Raw genomic sequence first — 19479 nt, forward strand, 5'->3', positions numbered from 1 at the left:
ATTGCGTTTTCTTTCCCACCCTCTCACGGAATAAATGGATGGAGAGGTGTTTTATTGATTTTTCTATTTATTTACTCATCTTACCTTATCTCATTGTCATTGTTTCTCTCAAGCGTTTATTTAAAAGAAGGCAGAAGAAATGATCGAAGTAACTGCCGAAATATGAACCCTATGAAAAGATTATTATTATTATGTATGGCATGGCGTGCATTGAACTTATTTATCTCTCGGTTTGCTTTTCTCTCTCTTTTTTTGTTTATGGAAAGGGGGAAATCAATGGGGCATGCGATGGGATGGGATGAAAGATGGGCGAAGAGCAATAGCGCGAGCGAGGGGTGTTTTTTTTAAGCTGCGAGGGAGAGAGAGAGAGAGAGTATGGAGGAGGAAGAGGAGGATGTGTATACGAAGTTATTGGATGTCGGACGCAAGAAAGGCATATTTTTATACATGAGGAGAAATTTCGGGGAGGGAAGGGTCGTAGATAAAAACACCAAAATTTAAAGCTTTTTCACTTGATGAACATTTAAGATTCTTTTTGAAGATATTGTTACTTTGGTTTGCTTGGTGTATGTTTCTTCTGAATATTTAGATGTGTACCTAGTATGTTGTGCCCTTGGTATTCGAATTTTGGATAGGTACTTGTTTGTGTAGGTTGATTGGTACTTGCTCGTATACCTGTAAAACACCTTCACTTTGTATAATGAGGACTTACTTAGGCTTATCTTCGGTGATCTCTCGGATGCAAGATGCTGACTCTTGCGTTCTTTTATATGCACGCGGTTATCACCGACCAGGGAATGGAAGAGATGGAAGGAAGTAAACTTTGGGATTGATCGGATGAAAAGATTTGATAGCTTGTTTCTTGAGAAAGAATTTACATTTCTGCTAGTTTTTCAGTGTGAAGGCGTTGAATGATGAAATCGAGAGGCAAAGAAAGCCAAATCTGAAATTCACGAGACGAGGGAAATTTTGTATGCGCAGCCCAATCCTTTCAAAGAGGTCACGTTTTTGAGGCCCTATCAATGTGGACGTGGGTGGAATGGCTGTAAACTTACTCGCATCTTCAATAATACCACCTACAAAGTATGTAGAGATTGTACGTCCTTGCCTCTCATCTTCTCATCAGTGTTGCATCCATCCATTGCCGACTTACCAGACAGATTCGGAGTTTTTGACCGGCGTCCCAAGGTATTCTCTTCGAAAAGAGTTTGCATCTCCGAGACCTCATCGGAGTTTCTGATACCAGATACACATATGAAAGGGATCATACGTTCTTTCCCTTCTTTGAACCTTGGAAATGGGTCAGCTGCTGACCAAGTGTACCAAGAAAAAGGATTTATTTATGTAGGAGTATGCACACTGTTCCTCTGCTTCTGTACTGCGTTGTCCAATTTATGCACCTGCATTTGGATCCCGGATTGGTCGGCCATGGACAGGCCGGTATGGAAAGTTGACTGAGTGATCCATTTGATTGCAAGAATCAGGGATGTTGATACGATTTTCCGTTTTCTTAATCTTTTATCCTCTATCTTTTATCGTGATTGGGATTGCAATATTGAGCATGGAAATGACGTATCATGAAAGGAAACCCTTTTTATAGATTCTGATGATTGTGAGAGTGCGAGAGGAAAGTAAAGTTTGGATTATGCGATAACTTGCTGCTACTTGCTAGTGCATTGCGAGATATTCTATGCAGGAGTTTGAAACGGAAAGTGCATCGGATTGTGTACAACTGGCAGTTTTTGGCTGGAAGGTGCAGATTTAAGCATTAAGCATTGAGAGTGAGAGTGAGAGTGAGACTGAGACTGAGACCAAGCCCGAGAGACGATGAGTAGAAAGAAAAGGCAATGAATGATTGGAACTGCAATAGTCTCTGGATAATGGGTCCGAGTACGAAGGCGATGAAAGGCAAAAGAAGTAAAAAAGAGAGAGGCTGGAAAGATGGTTGATGTTGATGATATGGCAAATGTTGTCCTTTCTTTCCATGATTCATTCATCTATTGATCCTCTTCATCGCAAAGCCAAATCCCAGTTGACCGAGACCGAGTTGAGGTAGAAGGCGGGGTTAATGTCAAGCTAATTCGTTTTAGGAAAGGTCTAGAGCTGATAAGGGGAAGTTGCTCAGTTCTCAAGGTGTTGACAGTATTGATGGCGTTGACGGTGTTGACGGTGTTGACGTCCGGAATTGGAGTATATAGTCATCACTCATCACTCCTGGACTGTATTACCCAGTCGATATTGATGATTTCCATTTGAACGGAAGCAAGAATGATTAATAAACAATATGGATATGGTACATACGTACGATGACTAAGAAGAGTCTATCTAATAATGATCTCTCTCTCTCTCTCTCTCTCTCTCGACTGTGAAATGATGTATTCCGTAGAAAGCACTCTCACTGTATTGATTTATAATCAATCATTCATCTAACTCCGTACTCGCACTCACCTACGACTATTCACTCAGGTCCAGATTCCGAGAAGATTCCATTTTCCATTCTTTATTCCAAATATGTCCAGCCTCGGAAGATTCAGGCTGAATTTCTTTTTCTCTCCGTACCGACCCTACTGAATAGAAATCCCTAGAAGGAACGAGTCAACGGTGAGTAAAGAAGGCGCAGCAGTACCTTGATCGTACGCCTATGGACCGGTGATTCATTCACTCATTCTTACTAAACTCTAAAAGGTGGCGTGGCGCTAAGCGATAAGGCAAGTTCAATGCGGTTCCTCCTTTGAATACCTACTTAAACACTCCATCTCACCCTCAAACATCTCTCCCTTTCTTCCATTATACAACTCCATCAACTCTCTCTCTGGGATAACTTCTTTTGATTCTCAATAAATCATCATCTACAATATCATCTACTTCATCAAAAGATTAATACCACAAAAACATCATCATGCAGATCTTCGTCAAGACTCGTAAGTTGTCACCTTTCCATTTGCCGCCTTCGAGTGGCATCGCCACTTCACTTCCAGAAGTAGCTTTCATCAACAATTTCATCAATAAATTCGTCAAAAACATCTGCTAATATGTATCTGCTACAGTCACCGGAAAGACCATCACCCTCGAGGTTGAATCTTCCGATACCATCGACAACGTCAAGGCCAAGATCCAGGATAAGGAGGGAATTCCACCTGACCAACAGCGTTTGATTTTCGCCGGAAAGCAACTTGAGGATGGTCGCACTTTGAGCGATTACAACATCCAAAAGGAGTCCACTCTCCATCTCGTTCTCCGCCTTCGTGGTGGTATGCAAATCTGTAAGTTAATCACTATTGCCATCGCATTACGCCACAGTTTACTAACATCATCATAGTCGTCAAGACTCTTACTGGTAAGACTATCACCCTCGAGGTTGAGTCTTCCGATACCATCGACAATGTCAAGGCCAAGATCCAAGACAAGGAAGGCATTCCTCCCGATCAACAGCGTTTGATTTTTGCCGGTAAACAACTCGAGGATGGTCGTACCCTCTCCGATTACAACATTCAAAAGGAATCTACCCTTCACTTAGTCCTCAGACTTCGTGGTGGTATGCAAATCTTCGTCAAGACTCTCACTGGAAAGACAATCACTTTGGAGGTTGAGTCATCGGACACTATCGACAATGTGAAGGCTAAGATTCAAGACAAGGAGGGTATCCCACCCGATCAACAACGTCTTATCTTTGCCGGTAAGCAACTTGAAGATGGCCGCACTCTTTCCGACTACAACATCCAAAAAGAATCAACCTTACATTTGGTCCTTCGTCTTCGTGGTGGTATGCAGATTTTCGTCAAGACCTTGACCGGAAAGACCATTACATTAGAAGTAGAATCGTCAGATACTATTGATAACGTTAAGGCTAAGATCCAAGATAAGGAGGGTATTCCACCCGACCAACAACGATTGATCTTTGCTGGAAAGCAGTTGGAGGATGGCAGAACCCTTTCGGATTACAACATTCAAAAGGAATCGACATTGCACTTGGTGCTCCGTCTTCGTGGTGGTCAATAAATGTTTTTGATTCAATCTGCACATATGTTCTTTAGGCGTTTAACGATGACCTGATCCAATGGTGTTATGGGGGCTGGGTTAGCAGGTTCTCATCATAGTGCACTGGCATGTGCCACAATATTGATAGTATTCAATAGTCAAAACTATATTTTTGACATTTAAATCTGTACTCGTATGCATGTGATTTTGAATATATGATTGTGATTATGATTAGTATGTAAACAGTAAATAGGTATCAATGCTTCACTTCCTTATCGTACCTGAGATGAAGTTGGAGATAATGACGGTGTTATGCTCCACTACATCCACTCATGAAGCTAAAGTGATGCGAGGCTGCAGCCGCACAATGAAATTTATACCCCAGAACCTTTCATGTCCACAATACCTTGTGTGCTGCAAAACTGCTTTTTAATACGAACGTAACTCTGATGCGATAACCCATTATCAATCCATAACTACTCTCTGGGCTTTGAATTGCCAAAAGGAGTTTTTTGAACGAGCAGCTCGCACCACGGTTCCCGCAAAGCCCCACCACGAAGCTTTCGCATGGCATTCGATTCATGCAGTGGTGAATGAAATTATGAATGAATGAAGAAGTATGCCATCATACTTTTATCATCTCAAATTCGAATTGTATCCTTTACCAGATTTGGACCCAGAGAAAGTGAGTAAGAGAGAAAGGGAGAGGGAAATTTGGATTCCGGGTGAGGGGACGGATATTTTTGGCTGTACTTCGTCATCCACAGGCGGAGCTTACACCTGGCCGAAACATAAACCTGTTGCTTGGGAACAAGATAGGAGGAGAAAAGGAGGCACCGGGAGCTCAGCAGGTTCTGTGCTGGGAGGAAACACGAGAGATATTATCAAGGGAACTGAGAATCAAATACAAGCGAACAGTTTTCAGAGTGCCCAGAACGGAGATTTGGGTTCGGGAGTAGCAAAAGGAGGGGTCATTGATTGCGGACCTTCACGGCAGACACGACCTGAAGAGTCGAAAAATCTGATTGTACTGAGCACGACGAAAAATTCGCAATTAGAAATCGCACCTCCGAGCGCGAGTTTGGTGGATAAGAAAAGAGATCTGCGAACTTCGAAAAGGGACTGGAGATTTGGGAGGGTGAGGGTTGAAGCATTGGATATGGATGGCGTGAGGGGATATCATCGTAAGGGGGAGGGTAGTCAGGGTGGTATTGTCATGAATGCTGGGCTAGAACCGGGTGGTCGAGTTACAAAGGCGAGATTCGAGGAATTACATACTATAGGGGAGAATGGGTTAGAGTTGAGGAATACGGAGGTGGGGTGGGGAGTGGTGCATTTGTATAGGGAGGGAGAGGAAACGCCTGGATTGATGGGAGTGGAAGTTTATAATGCGGATACTGCGGCGAACCCGACGAATGATACACAAAGTAATGGGTCGAGTGAGCCTGGCGGAAAAGAAAGTGCAGAGGATTGTACTCTACTATGCATACCTGCTGTGCCGAGTTATCTTACGCCGAGAGATTTCTTGGGATTTGTGGGAGAGAAGACGATGTATGAGGTTAGCCATTTTAGAATGGTTATGACGGGGCGAATGAACAGGTACATGGTGCTTATGAAGTTCAGAGATGGTAACGTGGCAAAGAAATGGAAGGCAGAATGGGATGGCAAAGTCTTTAATAGTATGGAGGTACGTTTTCACTTTAGCAGAATCTATCTTTGTTAGAACTGACGATACTCAATATAGCCAGAAACCTGCCATGTCATGTTTATAAAGTCAATCACTTTCCAAACCCCCACCTCCTCTAAGTCAAATACAAGTTTTCCAGAACTATCCCACGATCCTTTTACACCAGCTCCGATGCAGAATAACCTTAAACCTTTCCCTCCTCCAACTCCAAATCTCGTCGAACTTCCTACCTGTCCTGTCTGCCTCGAAAGAATGGACGATACAACGGGCCTCTTTACGATTCTCTGTCAACATGTCTTTCACTGTGCATGTCTTGAAAAATGGCGTGGCACAGGTTGTCCTGTCTGTCGGCATACCAATCCCTCACTAGCAATCGCTTCTCAACAATCCACTACACCCTATGACCCCGACAATCCACCGTTTGGAAGTGGTGAAGCATCACTATGTAGTATTTGCGATTGCACAGATGATCTCTGGATCTGTCTCATATGCGGAAATGTCGGCTGCGGACGCTACAAAGGCGGACACGCCAAAGAACACTGGAAAGATTCGGCGCATAACTTTGCCCTGGAAATCGAAACCCAACATGTATGGGATTACGCGGGTGATATTTGGGTTCATCGACTCATCCGCGATAAAGGCGATAATAGTAAAGTCATCGAACTTCCCTCATCACGTTCTAGGGGTGCATTGGCGCCCGCGGAAGATGTGGATATGGTTCCGCGGGAGAAACTCGAAAATGCAGGATTGGAATTTACGCATCTTTTGACGTCGCAATTGGAGAGTCAGAGGGTTTATTTCGAGGAGTTGGTCAGCAAAGCGGTTGCGAAGGCGAGCGCGGCGAGTGAGAAGGCTAGTCTTGCGAGTCGCGATGCGGAAGTGGCGCTGGGGAGGTTGGGGGAGTTGGAGGAGAAGTATCGGAAGTTGAGTGGGGATACGGTGCCGGGTTTGGAGAGGGAGTTGGAGAGGGAGAAGAGGAAGGCGGAGAAGGCGCAGGAGATTGCGAGGGCGATGGGGAAGAGTTTGAGGGAGGAGAAGAAGGTTTCGGAGGGGTTGATGGAGAGGATTGGGTTTGTGAATGAGGGGGTGAGGAGGAAGGAGGAGGAGATGAGAGGGGTGATGGAGGAATGTGAGGAGTTGAGGGAGGCGAATAGGGATTTGATGGTTATGATTAGTGGGAGGGAGAAGATTAGGGAGATGGAGGAGGCGGGGGAGTTGGGCGAGGGCGAGGCGGAGGCGGCGGGGGTTAGTGTGGGGGACAAGGAGAAGGAGGGGGATAGGAAGAAGAGGGGAAAGGGGAAGGGGAGGAAATAGATATGCGGATGCGGCTGCGGGTATGTTGATGAAAGGAGGAGATTCTATTTCGGCGTAACATATCATGGTTTGGCAATTGGGTTTTGGGGGTTGGCGCAATTGGGAAACGAAAGGAAAGGAAATGAGATGGTATTGCATTGCATTCCTTGCTCGCTCCACGCATGGGATGAATGAATGAATGAATGCATGAATGAATACAATGTATCTATCTTTACGAGCAGTCAGGTACAGACAGGTCTATAGGCAAATCAAAAGGAAACACATACATCACATCATGTATATCAAGTATCTCACTACTATCCATCTCAAAAGTCATTAAAAGAGTCCGTCAAGATGTTGTTTATTCTTCCTCATCTACTATCCATTTCCCCAATATCTCTCTCACTCCCTCCCTCCCAACAACACACAATACAACACACAATTCACAATTCACAATTCACAATTCACAATTCACAACTCTACACTACACCTTGCTGACCGCGTAATTGCTTCATCTCAATCATTCATTTCAATCAACTTTTTATTCGATGAGAGGAGATATCAATCATATATAGATATGCATGCCACACTGCACACCCAATACAATAACTAACCATCCATACACACATCCCTACACATACACACACATACACCATACCCTCCCGCCAAAAGCAACAAAAAGAACAGAGCAGAACAAGCACCATTGAAATTTGTAAACAGTCTTGAAAAAAAAATGCAAATGTTCATCTCTAGAATTTCTTTGGCCCCCAAAAAGAAAAGAAAAAATTGCATGCATCCATAAAAACATGTAATGCGTGACCCTTTTAACCCCCAAAAGCCAAAAGCCAAAGCCCGAATTCAATAAGATACGATAGAGAAATGGCAAAAAAACGGCCAGGTAATGAAGTCCATCCATGAATTACTTTACTCCCCCCCTTCCTCGTACCCTCATTTCTTCTCTCCATAACTTTTCATCCAAAAAAAGTACCTCGGACCATTTTTCCTCTACTTCAAATCCGTTACTCGTCCAGCGATCCTTTCCCTCCTTACATGATAATGGCCGGAACATCAACATTAACCTTGATGCTCTTATGTGGGAGAATGCTACCTCCGTTTACATAAATCTCGTCACCAATCGTAACATCATCACCCAACACACTGACATTTTCCAAACGTGCCCATTTACCGATAGTAGAGTTCCAGCCTACGATGGTACTCTTAACCCAAGCGTGATCCTTGACTTTGGAGCCCTCGAGGAGAACACAACGTTGTAAACGAACACCATCACCGATAACAACATTTGGACCAATTGTTACGTTGGGACCAATGCGGCAGTTCTTGCCAATCTTGGCAGAAGGGTCAATCAAGACATTGCCGCCGTGTACGTATGGGGTGTTTGGTGGAGTAAGGAGCTTGGAGCCCTTCTTGGTAAGGGAGGAAAGGTAAAGACAGGTACCAGAGAGGAAATCCTTGGGTTGCCCAACATCCATCCAGAATCCTTCCAAGTCGAACGAGTGCAATTGACCATCGGCGCAAATGGCAGGGAAAGTCTCTTGTTCGATGGAGGTAGGGCGGAGGTCGATGCGCTTGAGGACACTTGGGTTCAAGATGTAGATACCGGCGTTAATGCGGTTTCCGACGAATTCGACTGGCTTCTCTACGAATCGATCGATTCTGGATGCGTGGTTTGGTTTATGAACAACGACACCGTATTTGGATGGTTCTTCAACCTTGGTTACGACAATGGTACCTTCATCACCGTGTTTCTTGTGGAAAGCAGCCAGATCTGCGAAAGGATATTCACAGATGACATCTGAGTTAAGAACGAAGAAAGGAGCATCATCCTTTCCGAGAATTTCTTCTGCGAGCTTAAGAGGACCGGCTGTACCTAATGGTTCGGATTCGATGGAGAATGTGATTTTAACGTTGAATCTTTCTTCGTACTATATGTGCCTGCATTAACTTCTGCGGTGCAACCCATGAAATTTTTTCTGGGTGGTAGCAGTGAATCATACCTCAGCCAAATACTTTTCCATAACCTCTGGGCGATAATTTACGGCCAACACAATATCTGTAACTCCAGCTTCTGCCAAGGCTTCAACTTGATGCAAAATCATGCGCTTGTTACCGAATTCGACTAAAGGTTTTGGGAGGGTAAGAGTCTATGGGTAATGGTCAGTTGATGGGTGTCTTTTGGAAGCTTTGTAGCGTGTGCGAAGGGCCCCATGTAGATTTCGGATATCGTATCACGGCATTGGGAGAACGTACGAGTGGGCGAAGACGGGTGCCAAAGCCACCGACAAGAATGAGAGCTATTCAGATGTGTTAGCGATACACTGCCCCAAGGTCTGCGAATGCGGAAACAGCTTACCCTTCATTTTGATAGTTTGTGAGAAGTGAAAGGTGTAGAAAGGTTGTATGTATTTCTAGTTCTACCCCACAGTTGAAGAGGATAAGAACAAGTGTCGAGAAGATCTAAAGTGAGTTGGATGTTGATCACGACTTCTACTTAATGGAAGATAGTGAATGTTGAGGTGTCCTTGTGAATTGGATATGCTCAAGCACGATTGGAATTGTGAAGGAGAAAGGAAGATGTAGATTGTACAATTAAAATTGATTCGAAATAGAAATCAACGAATGGATGTGTTGCTATTAAAGTATTTAGCAAAGAGAAGATTGAATTGAATTAAAAAGGTTCAAAGTTGTCTTCTTATGTTGTTGTTGTCGTGGTTGTTGAAGTTGGAAAGAATTTATGTTGAGATGATGTTTAAATGCAAGTGTGAATGTAAGTGTAAGTGCAAGTGCAAGTGCAAGTGTAAGTGTGCGTACAAAGTAGTAATAAGGGTTTGGGGGTAGTATCAGAGAAGGCCACTGTGTCAATGGATGGATGCTACTAAAAGTAATGATCAATCTATTTTGGGGGAGGGGGCTCGGGGGGGGAAAGGGATGGAGGGATAGAGGGACGAACAGTATCTCAGTAAATGCTACTTCGAACGTTTTATCGTACCGGGGAAAGGGGCTACGAAGTAAGCCGTAGAAGGAATAAAATAAAATAATAAGTGGCTCTTGAATAAGATTGAAGATTAAAAGGATGCATTCGCTCAATTCAATTGGTGCAAAGTTATATAATCCAATGAATTCCATTGAAAGAACACGTTCTCGACTTTTATATGGTCGACTCTAACTTCTCTTGCTAGTGTGTTTAAAATTGAAGGGTGCAATCGAATGATTGAAGTTGATGATGTTCCTGGGTAGGGAGCAGCGATGGCTTGGGCGGAATTTCAAGATGCATATGCTCATGCGTGTATTGCCTGCTGGTATCATATGTTGTCTGCATTACATGTATTGCTCCATGCTGGTGTTCTTTTCTATTCCTTCTACTCGTGTATCGTTGATGATATCCATACACACAGAAAAGTCAAATGAGTGCGGGTAGGTACGGGTAGCGAAATGATGTACAATGGACCCCTAACAAGTAAAATGTAATAGAGACAGTTCTATTCAGAACCTAGGTAACATATAGTAAAGTATCTATCCAGGACATCCATAGATAGTTAGCTATTCACATATCATGACTTGGAAAACAGGAGTACACGAATATTAAGGTTAGAAAGAAGTCAGAACTGGTTGTCTGTCTGTCTGTCTGTCTACCTAAGCTTAATAAGTCTTGGCCTGTAAGGGAACCCCGTTAATACCCATCTTACAAACCACCTCCTTCATCCCCCTATTCGCAAACTCAAAAAGATTGAAGATGACATGTTGAAGTTTGTCTACATCGTATCCCTTTTCCATCCATCTTGCATCTCATGATTGAAACCCCCCAATATATTATCACCACCACCACCAATACAACCCAACACAACACAATACCTCCAAACCCCACGACAAACTTCCCCATCTGAATTCAAGCAGCGAGAATCGTATCAAAAACTAGTCATCCTCTCGTGTTCTTCAATGGCATAAAAGTCGTAAGATGTACGAATACATGCTTTCCCCCTTCATACGAGGTGGTGGAAGTCGCCGATCCAAACTATCGTTGCCCTTCCGTATCAGAAAGCATCACGAGATGTGAAAAAAAAAAAGATAATGTGGCAGTGCATCAAAACTAAACTTCACACTATCCAAGACGCCACATTCCTCGGCGGTTTAATGAGTTGGTTGCCGATCAAACATCAATTACGTCGTCTTGATGCTGCCGCTTGTCGTCAATACTCGAGTATTGTTGTCACTCGGCACAAATGCCAAGTAAGAGTGACTGATGTTGCGATTCTTGTTTGCACGATAGTATATGACAATCTTCATATTCTAGCTTTTCACTCGAGCTTCATGACTGTTTGTTGGAATGAATGTTGTTGCGAATGGTTCGGGTTACTATAGTTGGTAATCCATCCATCCATCCATCAATTTTTGATCCGAGCTCGCTGGATTAATCAAAACATGCCAATTGGTATATCACCAATCCCATGAACAGCATGAGCAACCCCGAATATTCAATGAGACAGCCATCCTGAGAAAGCCACACAATTTATCGACACTCTGCGAGAACCCCTCACAAAAATGACTCCCTACTCCCAACCCCTTTCCCTTTCCAATCGCGAAATCCGCATCCTCATTCTTCAACCCCTAAGCCAAGGCACCCCAATTCAATGCACCGTCGAAACCATCTCTCTCCTCTCCCATCCCTCATACGAAGCATTATCCTATGTCTGGGGCGATGCCTCCATCCGACAAACCATCACATTCAATGACACTCCCTTCTCCGTTACTCAAAATCTGGCTATTGCACTACACCATCTCAGGCTACCTCTTAAACCGCGAAGGCTTTGGGTTGATGCCATCTGTATCAATCAATCCGATATTAAAGAACGCAATGAACAGGTCACGCTGATGGGTGAAATTTATTCTCTGGCGAAACCAGCTTTAGTTTGGTTAGGTGAGACCTTTGAGGGGTGCAAGGAAGCTTTTGACTTGATGTCTAAAATCGCTATTGCAAGTGAGGATGAAATCATAGAGGAGGAGTCTCAAACCTTGTTTTCCTTTTATATAGAGCTTGTTAAGAAAGAATGGTTTACTCGTCTATGGACCATACAAGAATTGGCACTAGCGGATCAGGAACCTCTAGTTGGTTGTGGATTTACCTGGACTACATGGAGTGTACTGTCAAAAGTGTGGCAAAAAGTTGCGATGATTGAATTCACGAAGATGGGTATGGTTATGATGGAATGTGGCGACGAGAATGAGAATGCAAACAAGACTGCTGTTTCGCAGGGTGTACGCACCAGTACTATCAAAATTGATCTTCTCAATAATTTACGCACGGCAGTTACTGATAAAAAGGGTGAAGACCTCCGGGATCTATTACTCAACACCGTTACATCTAAAGCAACAGAACCTAAAGATAGGATATATGGTTTACTAGGCATGATGAGTTCCTCAGACCGAAAAGCCATCACAGTAGATTACAATCGACCTCTAGGAACAATCTACGCAGACGCCATATCCCATATTTTCCATAAAGGAAGAGGACCTTCCTTTCTTTCCGGTTTGGAACTAGCAGGTCCCAAACCTCCTTTCCAATATCCTGCCTTTCCATCGTGGGTGCCAAGGTTAGGCAGCGAAACTCTTCTTCATTCTACCCTTTATCATCCCCCAGGTATAGGAGTCTCGGGAGCAGGCAGTACTGCCATCAATGGCCACATATCTCCCGATCTCAAAACCCTCTACATAAGAGGTCTTCCCATCGACACCATTGCCGAGAAATTTACCTTTGGCCCAGATAATGAATGTCTCACCCAACTCTCCCACGTCGAAGAAATGGTTCTCAAAGCAAAAGATCTGGCAATTCTCCACTCACATTACCGCCCCTATCTCCACACCTTCAAAACCAAAGAACCAGTATGGAGAACCCTCGTCACAAACAAACTCTACACCGGAGCCGGCCGTGAAGTTGCACCAGAAGCTTATGGCGAGATGTACGATATCCTACTAAACCAGAATACGCAGGACCACAACACCAATCGCAATATCCCCTCTCAAGACAAAGATAGCTCGCATAATTACATTGACAAAATTAGAGACTATAGACTCTCTCTCTTAAACCGCCTCCCCAACTCCGCTTTCTTCATCACCACAACGGGTTTTTATGGCGTAGCTCCTAAGGCGATAGAAATTGGAGATCAATTAGCGATTTGGTTTGGAGCAGCGGCTCCTCTTGTTTTGAGAAGGTGGGATGTGAAGGGACAAAAACCTTCACATGATGTTGATAGTAACCATTCCGATACCGTGAAAGTAGAAGGGGAAAGAAACCGAGAAGGAAACGAAAAAGAACAAAGTGAGATATTCGCAGCAGTAACCGTAGCATATGTAGCGGGTATCATGGACGGAGAAATAGTCGATGAGGTGTATTGTGAGGATTTGGAAGAGGATGTTGTGTTTACCGTTCGATAGGTAGGAGGATGAGGACGGGTTTCTTTAAGTAGGGTAGGTGAGTTTTTTACTTCTGCGGTTGTGTTTGTGTTTTGCGGTGGAATTGTGGGATTTGTTTATATATATGTTTATTTATCTATCTACTTATACCTAGGTAGATAGATATATAATTCGAGATCGAGATCAAGAGTCGTATATGGAGTAGTAGATTACTTGTGAGTTATATATAATAAATGGGTGGACGAGTGGATGGATGGATGGATAAATGAATGGATAGATGGATGGATGAATGAATGAACAGATAAATGAATTGATGAATAAATGGATAGATGAATAGATAGATAGATAAATGGATGGGTAGATGTAATTGGTATGTAGAATCTAGATACCCAGATATCCCGAAGATTAACTACAAACCTACCTAATTGTACATACCAGGTATCTATTACTCATCAGATCAGAATCGAACAATACAACACAACGCAACACAACACACACAACAGAAGAAAAGTAGATATCTAATACCAAGATAAGAAAGAGCGTAAAGAAACGAAGCATCAATCAAAGATAATAGATAGCGAGTTGGGGGAAGAAACAGAAAGCTACGAGTAGAACGAGCAGCTAGAGAGTTAAACAGCCAGACTCCTCGACTACAGTAAGTAGATTGACGAGAAAGGAAGGGAAGAAAGGAAGATGGTAAATCGGATAGGTAGACAGGTAGATAGGTAGGTTACCTAGTTCTTCCCACTCCACTCAATCGGTGATCAATCGTGTGTGAATATTAGTAACTAGATACCTGCCTCCATACCTCCATACCTACACAACCCAACCCAACCAATCTACCTCGGCACATGTATGTATGCACACTCGAAATTCACCCCGGGTTCTTTCGTAATGTATACTGCATCCTATTAAATCCATCTCTATATATCCCCCCTCCGCCTCTTCCCCGCTTCCCCTCCCCTCCTCGTCCAAACCCGCACCAATCACAACCCTTCCCCCCCTCATCATCAACCCCAGATAGAGAACCCCCGGAAATTCTAGCACCCCTAATTCCTAAATCTCCAACTCTACAATCTCCAATTCAATACATCCAACTTACTTGCAGTATTCCAAGAGATACCGTTAATGTTAATGTTGATGTTGATGTTAATATTACTATTGGCATTCCTTATCAATCTCCAAAATTTACAAACATACTCACCCCGTCTATCTAAATGACATCCGCATTCTCTCACTCACTCTCACACCCACTCCCGTTCCCGTTCCTCGGCTCGGCATAAACCCCACGTGAAACCCCCTCGTTCACAAAAAATCCATTTCGGCACAAAAATACTCCTGCAAGATGTGAAACCGACTTTTTTTGGACGCATTCCCGTGCGAAATTCCTTGTATTTACGTATTTACATGTGAATAAATGCCATCCGACTTTGCGGAATACTATACGTTGCTAGTATGCTATGCTACATTGAGCCTCCCAATTATTACTATATATGTGTACCCTTTCGCTCCCAAGCTCGCCGGCATCTTTTCCCTTTCCCTTTCCCTTTCCCTTTCCCTTTCCCTTTCCCTTTCCCTTTCCCTTTCCCTTTCCCTTTCCCTTTCCCTTTCCCTTTCCCTTCCTTCCCTTCCCATTCCTTGCTCTGCCCCAATCCTCCCAGTCCCAGCCAATCTTTCCAGCTGTCAACTATAGTGATTGCAGCATCCAATATGAAATTTCCGCCGCCGTCGTTGCAACTGATGCATCCTTCTTCGAATTTTCGCCAGCCCGTCCATCCTATAATACAATTTCCATCCACCCAATTCCTCCTTATTGTTGTCCGGCCCAGCTCTGCCCAATGCCCAATGCCCAATGCCCAATGCCCAATTGACCGAAGCCCTGTTTCCAATTTTTCATCACGGCCCTACGCGTGAGTACCAATATCACCCTGGGTATACCGGCCCGAAGAAACAATTCGCGAACCTGCGATTAAAGAGAAGGGAAAAACGCTTATAAAGAAATGATAATGATGGGAGAGTAATCGACAAAAAGAAAATATGGAGAGAACGCTATTCAGATGAGTATGTGCGAGTTCCATGCATGCCTAGCGCCGCCTCGAAGCTGCCCGGTATCTCCATACCAGGCCCTGCTATATGCACCCAGCCCCAACCCAGAAAATTACGCAAGAGAAGGAGAGGCTTCAAGACGTGCCTATGTAGCCAGTCCCTACCCGAGGAACAAACAAATGAAAACCAAAAAGGCCATGAATGGCGGAGATTGACAAAGAAAAATAAAGGGAACTGAGTATGGTTATATGCAATGAAACGGATAAATGAAAGGGATATTTCGTTATCGATGAGACGTCCTTTTAGGTGAAGGTCAATATAGCTCTTATTTTGTCTGATGAATGGTAATTCTCTGTAACCTTATTGATAATATTCTGGTTGTGATGTTGCCACAATATGTGCGGGGGGTCGGCCTTCGTAAGGATCTCTCAGAGGAAGGCCGAAATGACCCTGCTCTGGATATTGCCCTATGTTAAGACTTTCTCCTGGAAGTGGTTCATATGCAGTGTCTCTCCGATAGCCGGGAAATCCAGGCGCAATAGGATTCCTCCCGAGATTTGATGGCGGTAGCATTCCGGTAAGACCACTGTGTGAAATATGTGATCTTGCTGGATATCCCATAGCTTGATAATTGGTTGTCTGCCTGTGATTCATTGGATTGGGCTCTGACAATATAGGCACGGTCGAATGCAGTGGCCCTTGCGAATGTGCATGATAGTATGTTGGAGATGGGCGCTGATTATTCATATCAAATTGTAAAGATCTGGGTTGAGGTGAGTCATGGATGTGGGTATTCGAGAGTTGATTCGAAAAGAACTGATCTCGAACCGGTGTAGTCATTTCCTGGGGAGAATGTGCATAATTTGAGGAGTTATAGTCGTTGTAACTCTGCAGAGGGTGTTGGCTTGGAACATGATGGCTAGCAAAAGAAGGTTGCTGTTGTTGCTGCTGCTGCTGTACATTAGCGTACCCTCTATGCCATTGAAGTGAATCGGCAGAAGCTTGTTGATTGAAATTTGGGCTTTGCGATTGGCTTGAAAGGGTATCAGTCCTTACACGCTTCAACCGGCGTTCTTCCGGTGATGAGGATTCCTGAGAATAGACCGAGTATCTATCTTGCATACGTGTAGTTTGATGGGGAGCTTGGTGTTGTTCGCTGTATTTACTCGCCTCGGGAGAACCCGACTCTTCGTCCGGCTCTTGAATTCTGGCACGATATTTCTTGGGCTCGTAATCATCAAACGCAGGACCGCGCTTTCTGAGCAACGACCGAGGCTCCTTACGAACCCTCAACTTGAGCCCCTGCTCCTGAAATTTTTTGGTCATAGTGGTCGACTCCATCATTCCAGGAAAAGCTTTTGACGAATATACGTTGAATTGATCTGACGAAATGCATCCCATCCACACCACTTCGTCTTCGCGGCTCTCGAAAAGATTGAACTCCAATATATAGGTACCTTCTATCTTGGCCGACAAATCGCCAAATACAAAATACGCGCCCCATTCGTCAGTTTCCGGATCCTTCAGGCGATGACAAGATGAAACAGTAGTGCCTGCTAGTAAAGCTCCATGGGATGTCCCAGCTTGCATATCTGTGACCGGCGTAAGACTACTTTTCATAAAGAAATGTGGGTCTGTAAGAGTTAGCAATTGAAAGAAAGCCACAGAGATTGCTTTCATACTTATAATATAACGTTCACTGGGGTCGACCGCGTGTGATATTAACAGCTGAACAACAGGCGGAGGGTCGACTGCTCGACGGTCTGAAAATGAATTAGATTTATGCCAGTATAGAAGACTGTAGGCCAATTTACCTTTCTCTTTGCCCATGTTAACTCTCGCGTAGCGAGGTTGTTGTCTTATGATGAGCTTGCAGTCTTGGCTTCATTATCATACATTAGTAGTTGTTCGAGCAAAGGCGAATTTAAAAGTATGGCTGGACTAATGGGGGGCATACCTTTGCAATCCAGGAATCTGGAGAGATTGCGCCTGCGCGAAGTCGTGCAATGGTTGAGAATTCATACTTATTATTATAAATTATTTTATCTATATTCGAAATCTCTTTATTCCTCGGTTTGATCGTATACTTTTGTGCTGTGCTTGCGTCACAAATGTATAAATCGACAGTTCGAGTATTGTGTGACTAGAAAATAACAAGAAATGGGCTCAGGAATAGGGGAGGTAGGAGGGAGGCAAGATGTTCTTATAGATCCGAGATCTCGTTATTTTCTGATGAATTGTACTTGCGATACAGATAAGTTTGGCTGGCGTTCGCGAGTCCAAGTCCTAGTCCAAGTTTGAGTCCGACTCCTAATTACTAACAAGAAAACAAACAACTGCGAAGAAGCTTTATACTGATAGATAAGAAGGTGAGATTCCTTGGTCTTATTGTTGTTGTTGTTGTTGTTGTATGGCGTTCTGTGGCTGCGATGAAAGTGAGAGTAATCGATTTTTGAGAGTAGGTGAAAGGGCGTAGGTAGATTTGAGGACAACCAGAAAGTACTGGCGTTGGATAAGAGAAGATCGGGAAGCATATGTTCTAGATTTCTGATGGCGTTTTAAATAATTTATAACCCTACTGGTGGTTATAGGCCTGGATAATCTTTGACGGAGTCGAGATCCCTTCGAGGTAGTGCCGCCCAAGACAGTCCGCAGCTACAGTGTCTCCTCCTTTCGATCTTATGATGTACGCCAGAGAACTGTACTGTCTGTCAAGGTGTGTATGTGGACGCGGAGAAACGCTGGCAAAGACTGAGAGGGAACCGCCTCTTACGCCCAAGAAAATGTGGAGGTTCTGGGTTTGGTATCTTGTTGTTTTGAGGCTGAACTTGATATCGAGGAGATTCTTGGAATATCAGATGCGAAAACCAATGGACAGAATTCTCCACTTTGATTATGATAATTGAGGAACTCTTGGCGACGATATCAATGCCGTGAATGTAGAGTTATCCAAGATCCTCGAGTCTTCGATTCAGGTGAACTTGTAGGTACACAAGGTAAAGATTCAACGGTCGTGTATTGAAGAAATGAAAACTGACAATATGCGACTGATGTAAAGGACCGGGTGAGTAAGACTTTAAGCAGTTCTGATTGGTGCTTCACGAGCAGCGATACTCGGTACTCGACTTGAACAAAATGATGGCGCGGATAAGAAATGCAGGGACAGAAGGAATTTTCTTTCTAATGCTCTCTGACCAACCAAAGCAATCGAGTGATTAAACTGAGTAACGTCTTGAAGCTCTCTCTCGAGTAAGTACTATACCTTACTGTCTGTAGAATGAGGTGATTTGAAGACTTTATATGAGGCTATGAGCTTGTGATGCAAACGATACATCCAAGTTCTCGTTGTCGAGCAGGTAAGAAATGTATCGATGTGATGTATTTCATCTGAGTTGTTTGTATAAGGACAAGCAAAATACAAGTGATGAGCTCTAATTAGAATTTATCTTGGGAGGTCAGGTACAAGAATACTTTTTCGAGGAAGAAGTCCGTTAGGTAGTGGTATCGATGGTAGTGATGGATGTAACGGGTTCCGATGAGGCAGCTGCAAGCCCAGGCTAAATTTGTATCGCTCTTCCCCAACTTCGAGAGATCTGGATGATCCCTATGGCTGCTTTCCACCCAAACGGGAAATTTCTGGTACACTTCCGGAATCTAGGATGATATGGAAGGAGTCTGATTAATGCCGAGTTGGAAACGTAGAGTATCGTTATGGGTTTCAAGATTACCTATAGGGTAAAGGCTAGAGGGATATCTTTATTGGTTCAAAACGATGGAAAAGGTGTGATGTTGAAGAAATAGATAGATGGGTATGTGGCTAAGGCGATAGACTAGCAAAGAAAGAGAAGGAAAATATGGAATGAGGCGAATTAGCTTATGAGAACATGGTGTAAGTGATTAAGTGGAAGATTTTGGAGACGAGATGTGCGTTTATGTTGCCCGTTGCCGAAGTCAAGCTTTAATTCGATGAAGCACTTGAATTTCCTCGCCTTGTTCATTGATAGCCAGTTAAGATGACAGGGCCCCAGGTCCCATCTAGAACCTCGATA

The 19479-nt window shown here is 43.7% G+C and overlaps 4 protein-coding genes across 4 annotated transcripts; 2 read left to right on the top strand and 2 right to left on the bottom strand.

Moving 5' to 3' along the window:
* Positions 1–4597: 4597 nt before the first annotated feature.
* Positions 4598–6979, top strand: Bfra_006856 (putative ring finger protein; the record flags this gene model as incomplete). Its single annotated transcript, XM_037337227.1, has 2 exons — positions 4598–5665; positions 5723–6979. The coding sequence occupies 2 exons, from the start codon at positions 4598–4600 to the stop codon at positions 6977–6979; spliced, it is 2325 nt and encodes a 774-aa protein (XP_037198593.1).
* Positions 6980–8004: 1025 nt separating this feature from the next.
* Positions 8005–9336, bottom strand: Bfra_006857 (putative mannose-1-phosphate guanyltransferase protein; the record flags this gene model as incomplete). Its single annotated transcript, XM_037337228.1, has 4 exons — positions 8005–8901; positions 8974–9120; positions 9227–9270; positions 9330–9336. The coding sequence occupies 4 exons, from the start codon at positions 9334–9336 to the stop codon at positions 8005–8007; spliced, it is 1095 nt and encodes a 364-aa protein (XP_037198594.1).
* A 2179-nt stretch (positions 9337–11515) lies between these two features.
* Bfra_006858 (putative heterokaryon incompatibility protein) lies at positions 11516–13405 on the top strand (the record flags this gene model as incomplete). The annotated part of the gene is made up of 1 exon (XM_037337229.1): positions 11516–13405. One exon carries the CDS (start codon positions 11516–11518, stop codon positions 13403–13405), a length of 1890 nt encoding a protein of 629 aa, XP_037198595.1.
* Positions 13406–15790: 2385 nt separating this feature from the next.
* Positions 15791–17452, bottom strand: Bfra_006859 (putative velvet 3 protein; the record flags this gene model as incomplete). The annotated part of the gene is made up of 4 exons (XM_037337230.1): positions 15791–17064; positions 17113–17193; positions 17245–17312; positions 17388–17452. 4 exons carry the CDS (start codon positions 17450–17452, stop codon positions 15791–15793), a joined length of 1488 nt encoding a protein of 495 aa, XP_037198596.1.
* Between the last annotated feature and the right edge of the window lie 2027 nt (positions 17453–19479).

Source organism: Botrytis fragariae (genome assembly GCF_013461495.1).
Source record: "Botrytis fragariae strain BVB16 chromosome Unknown tig00000000, whole genome shotgun sequence".
Classification (NCBI taxonomy): Eukaryota; Fungi; Ascomycota; class Leotiomycetes; order Helotiales; family Sclerotiniaceae; genus Botrytis; species Botrytis fragariae.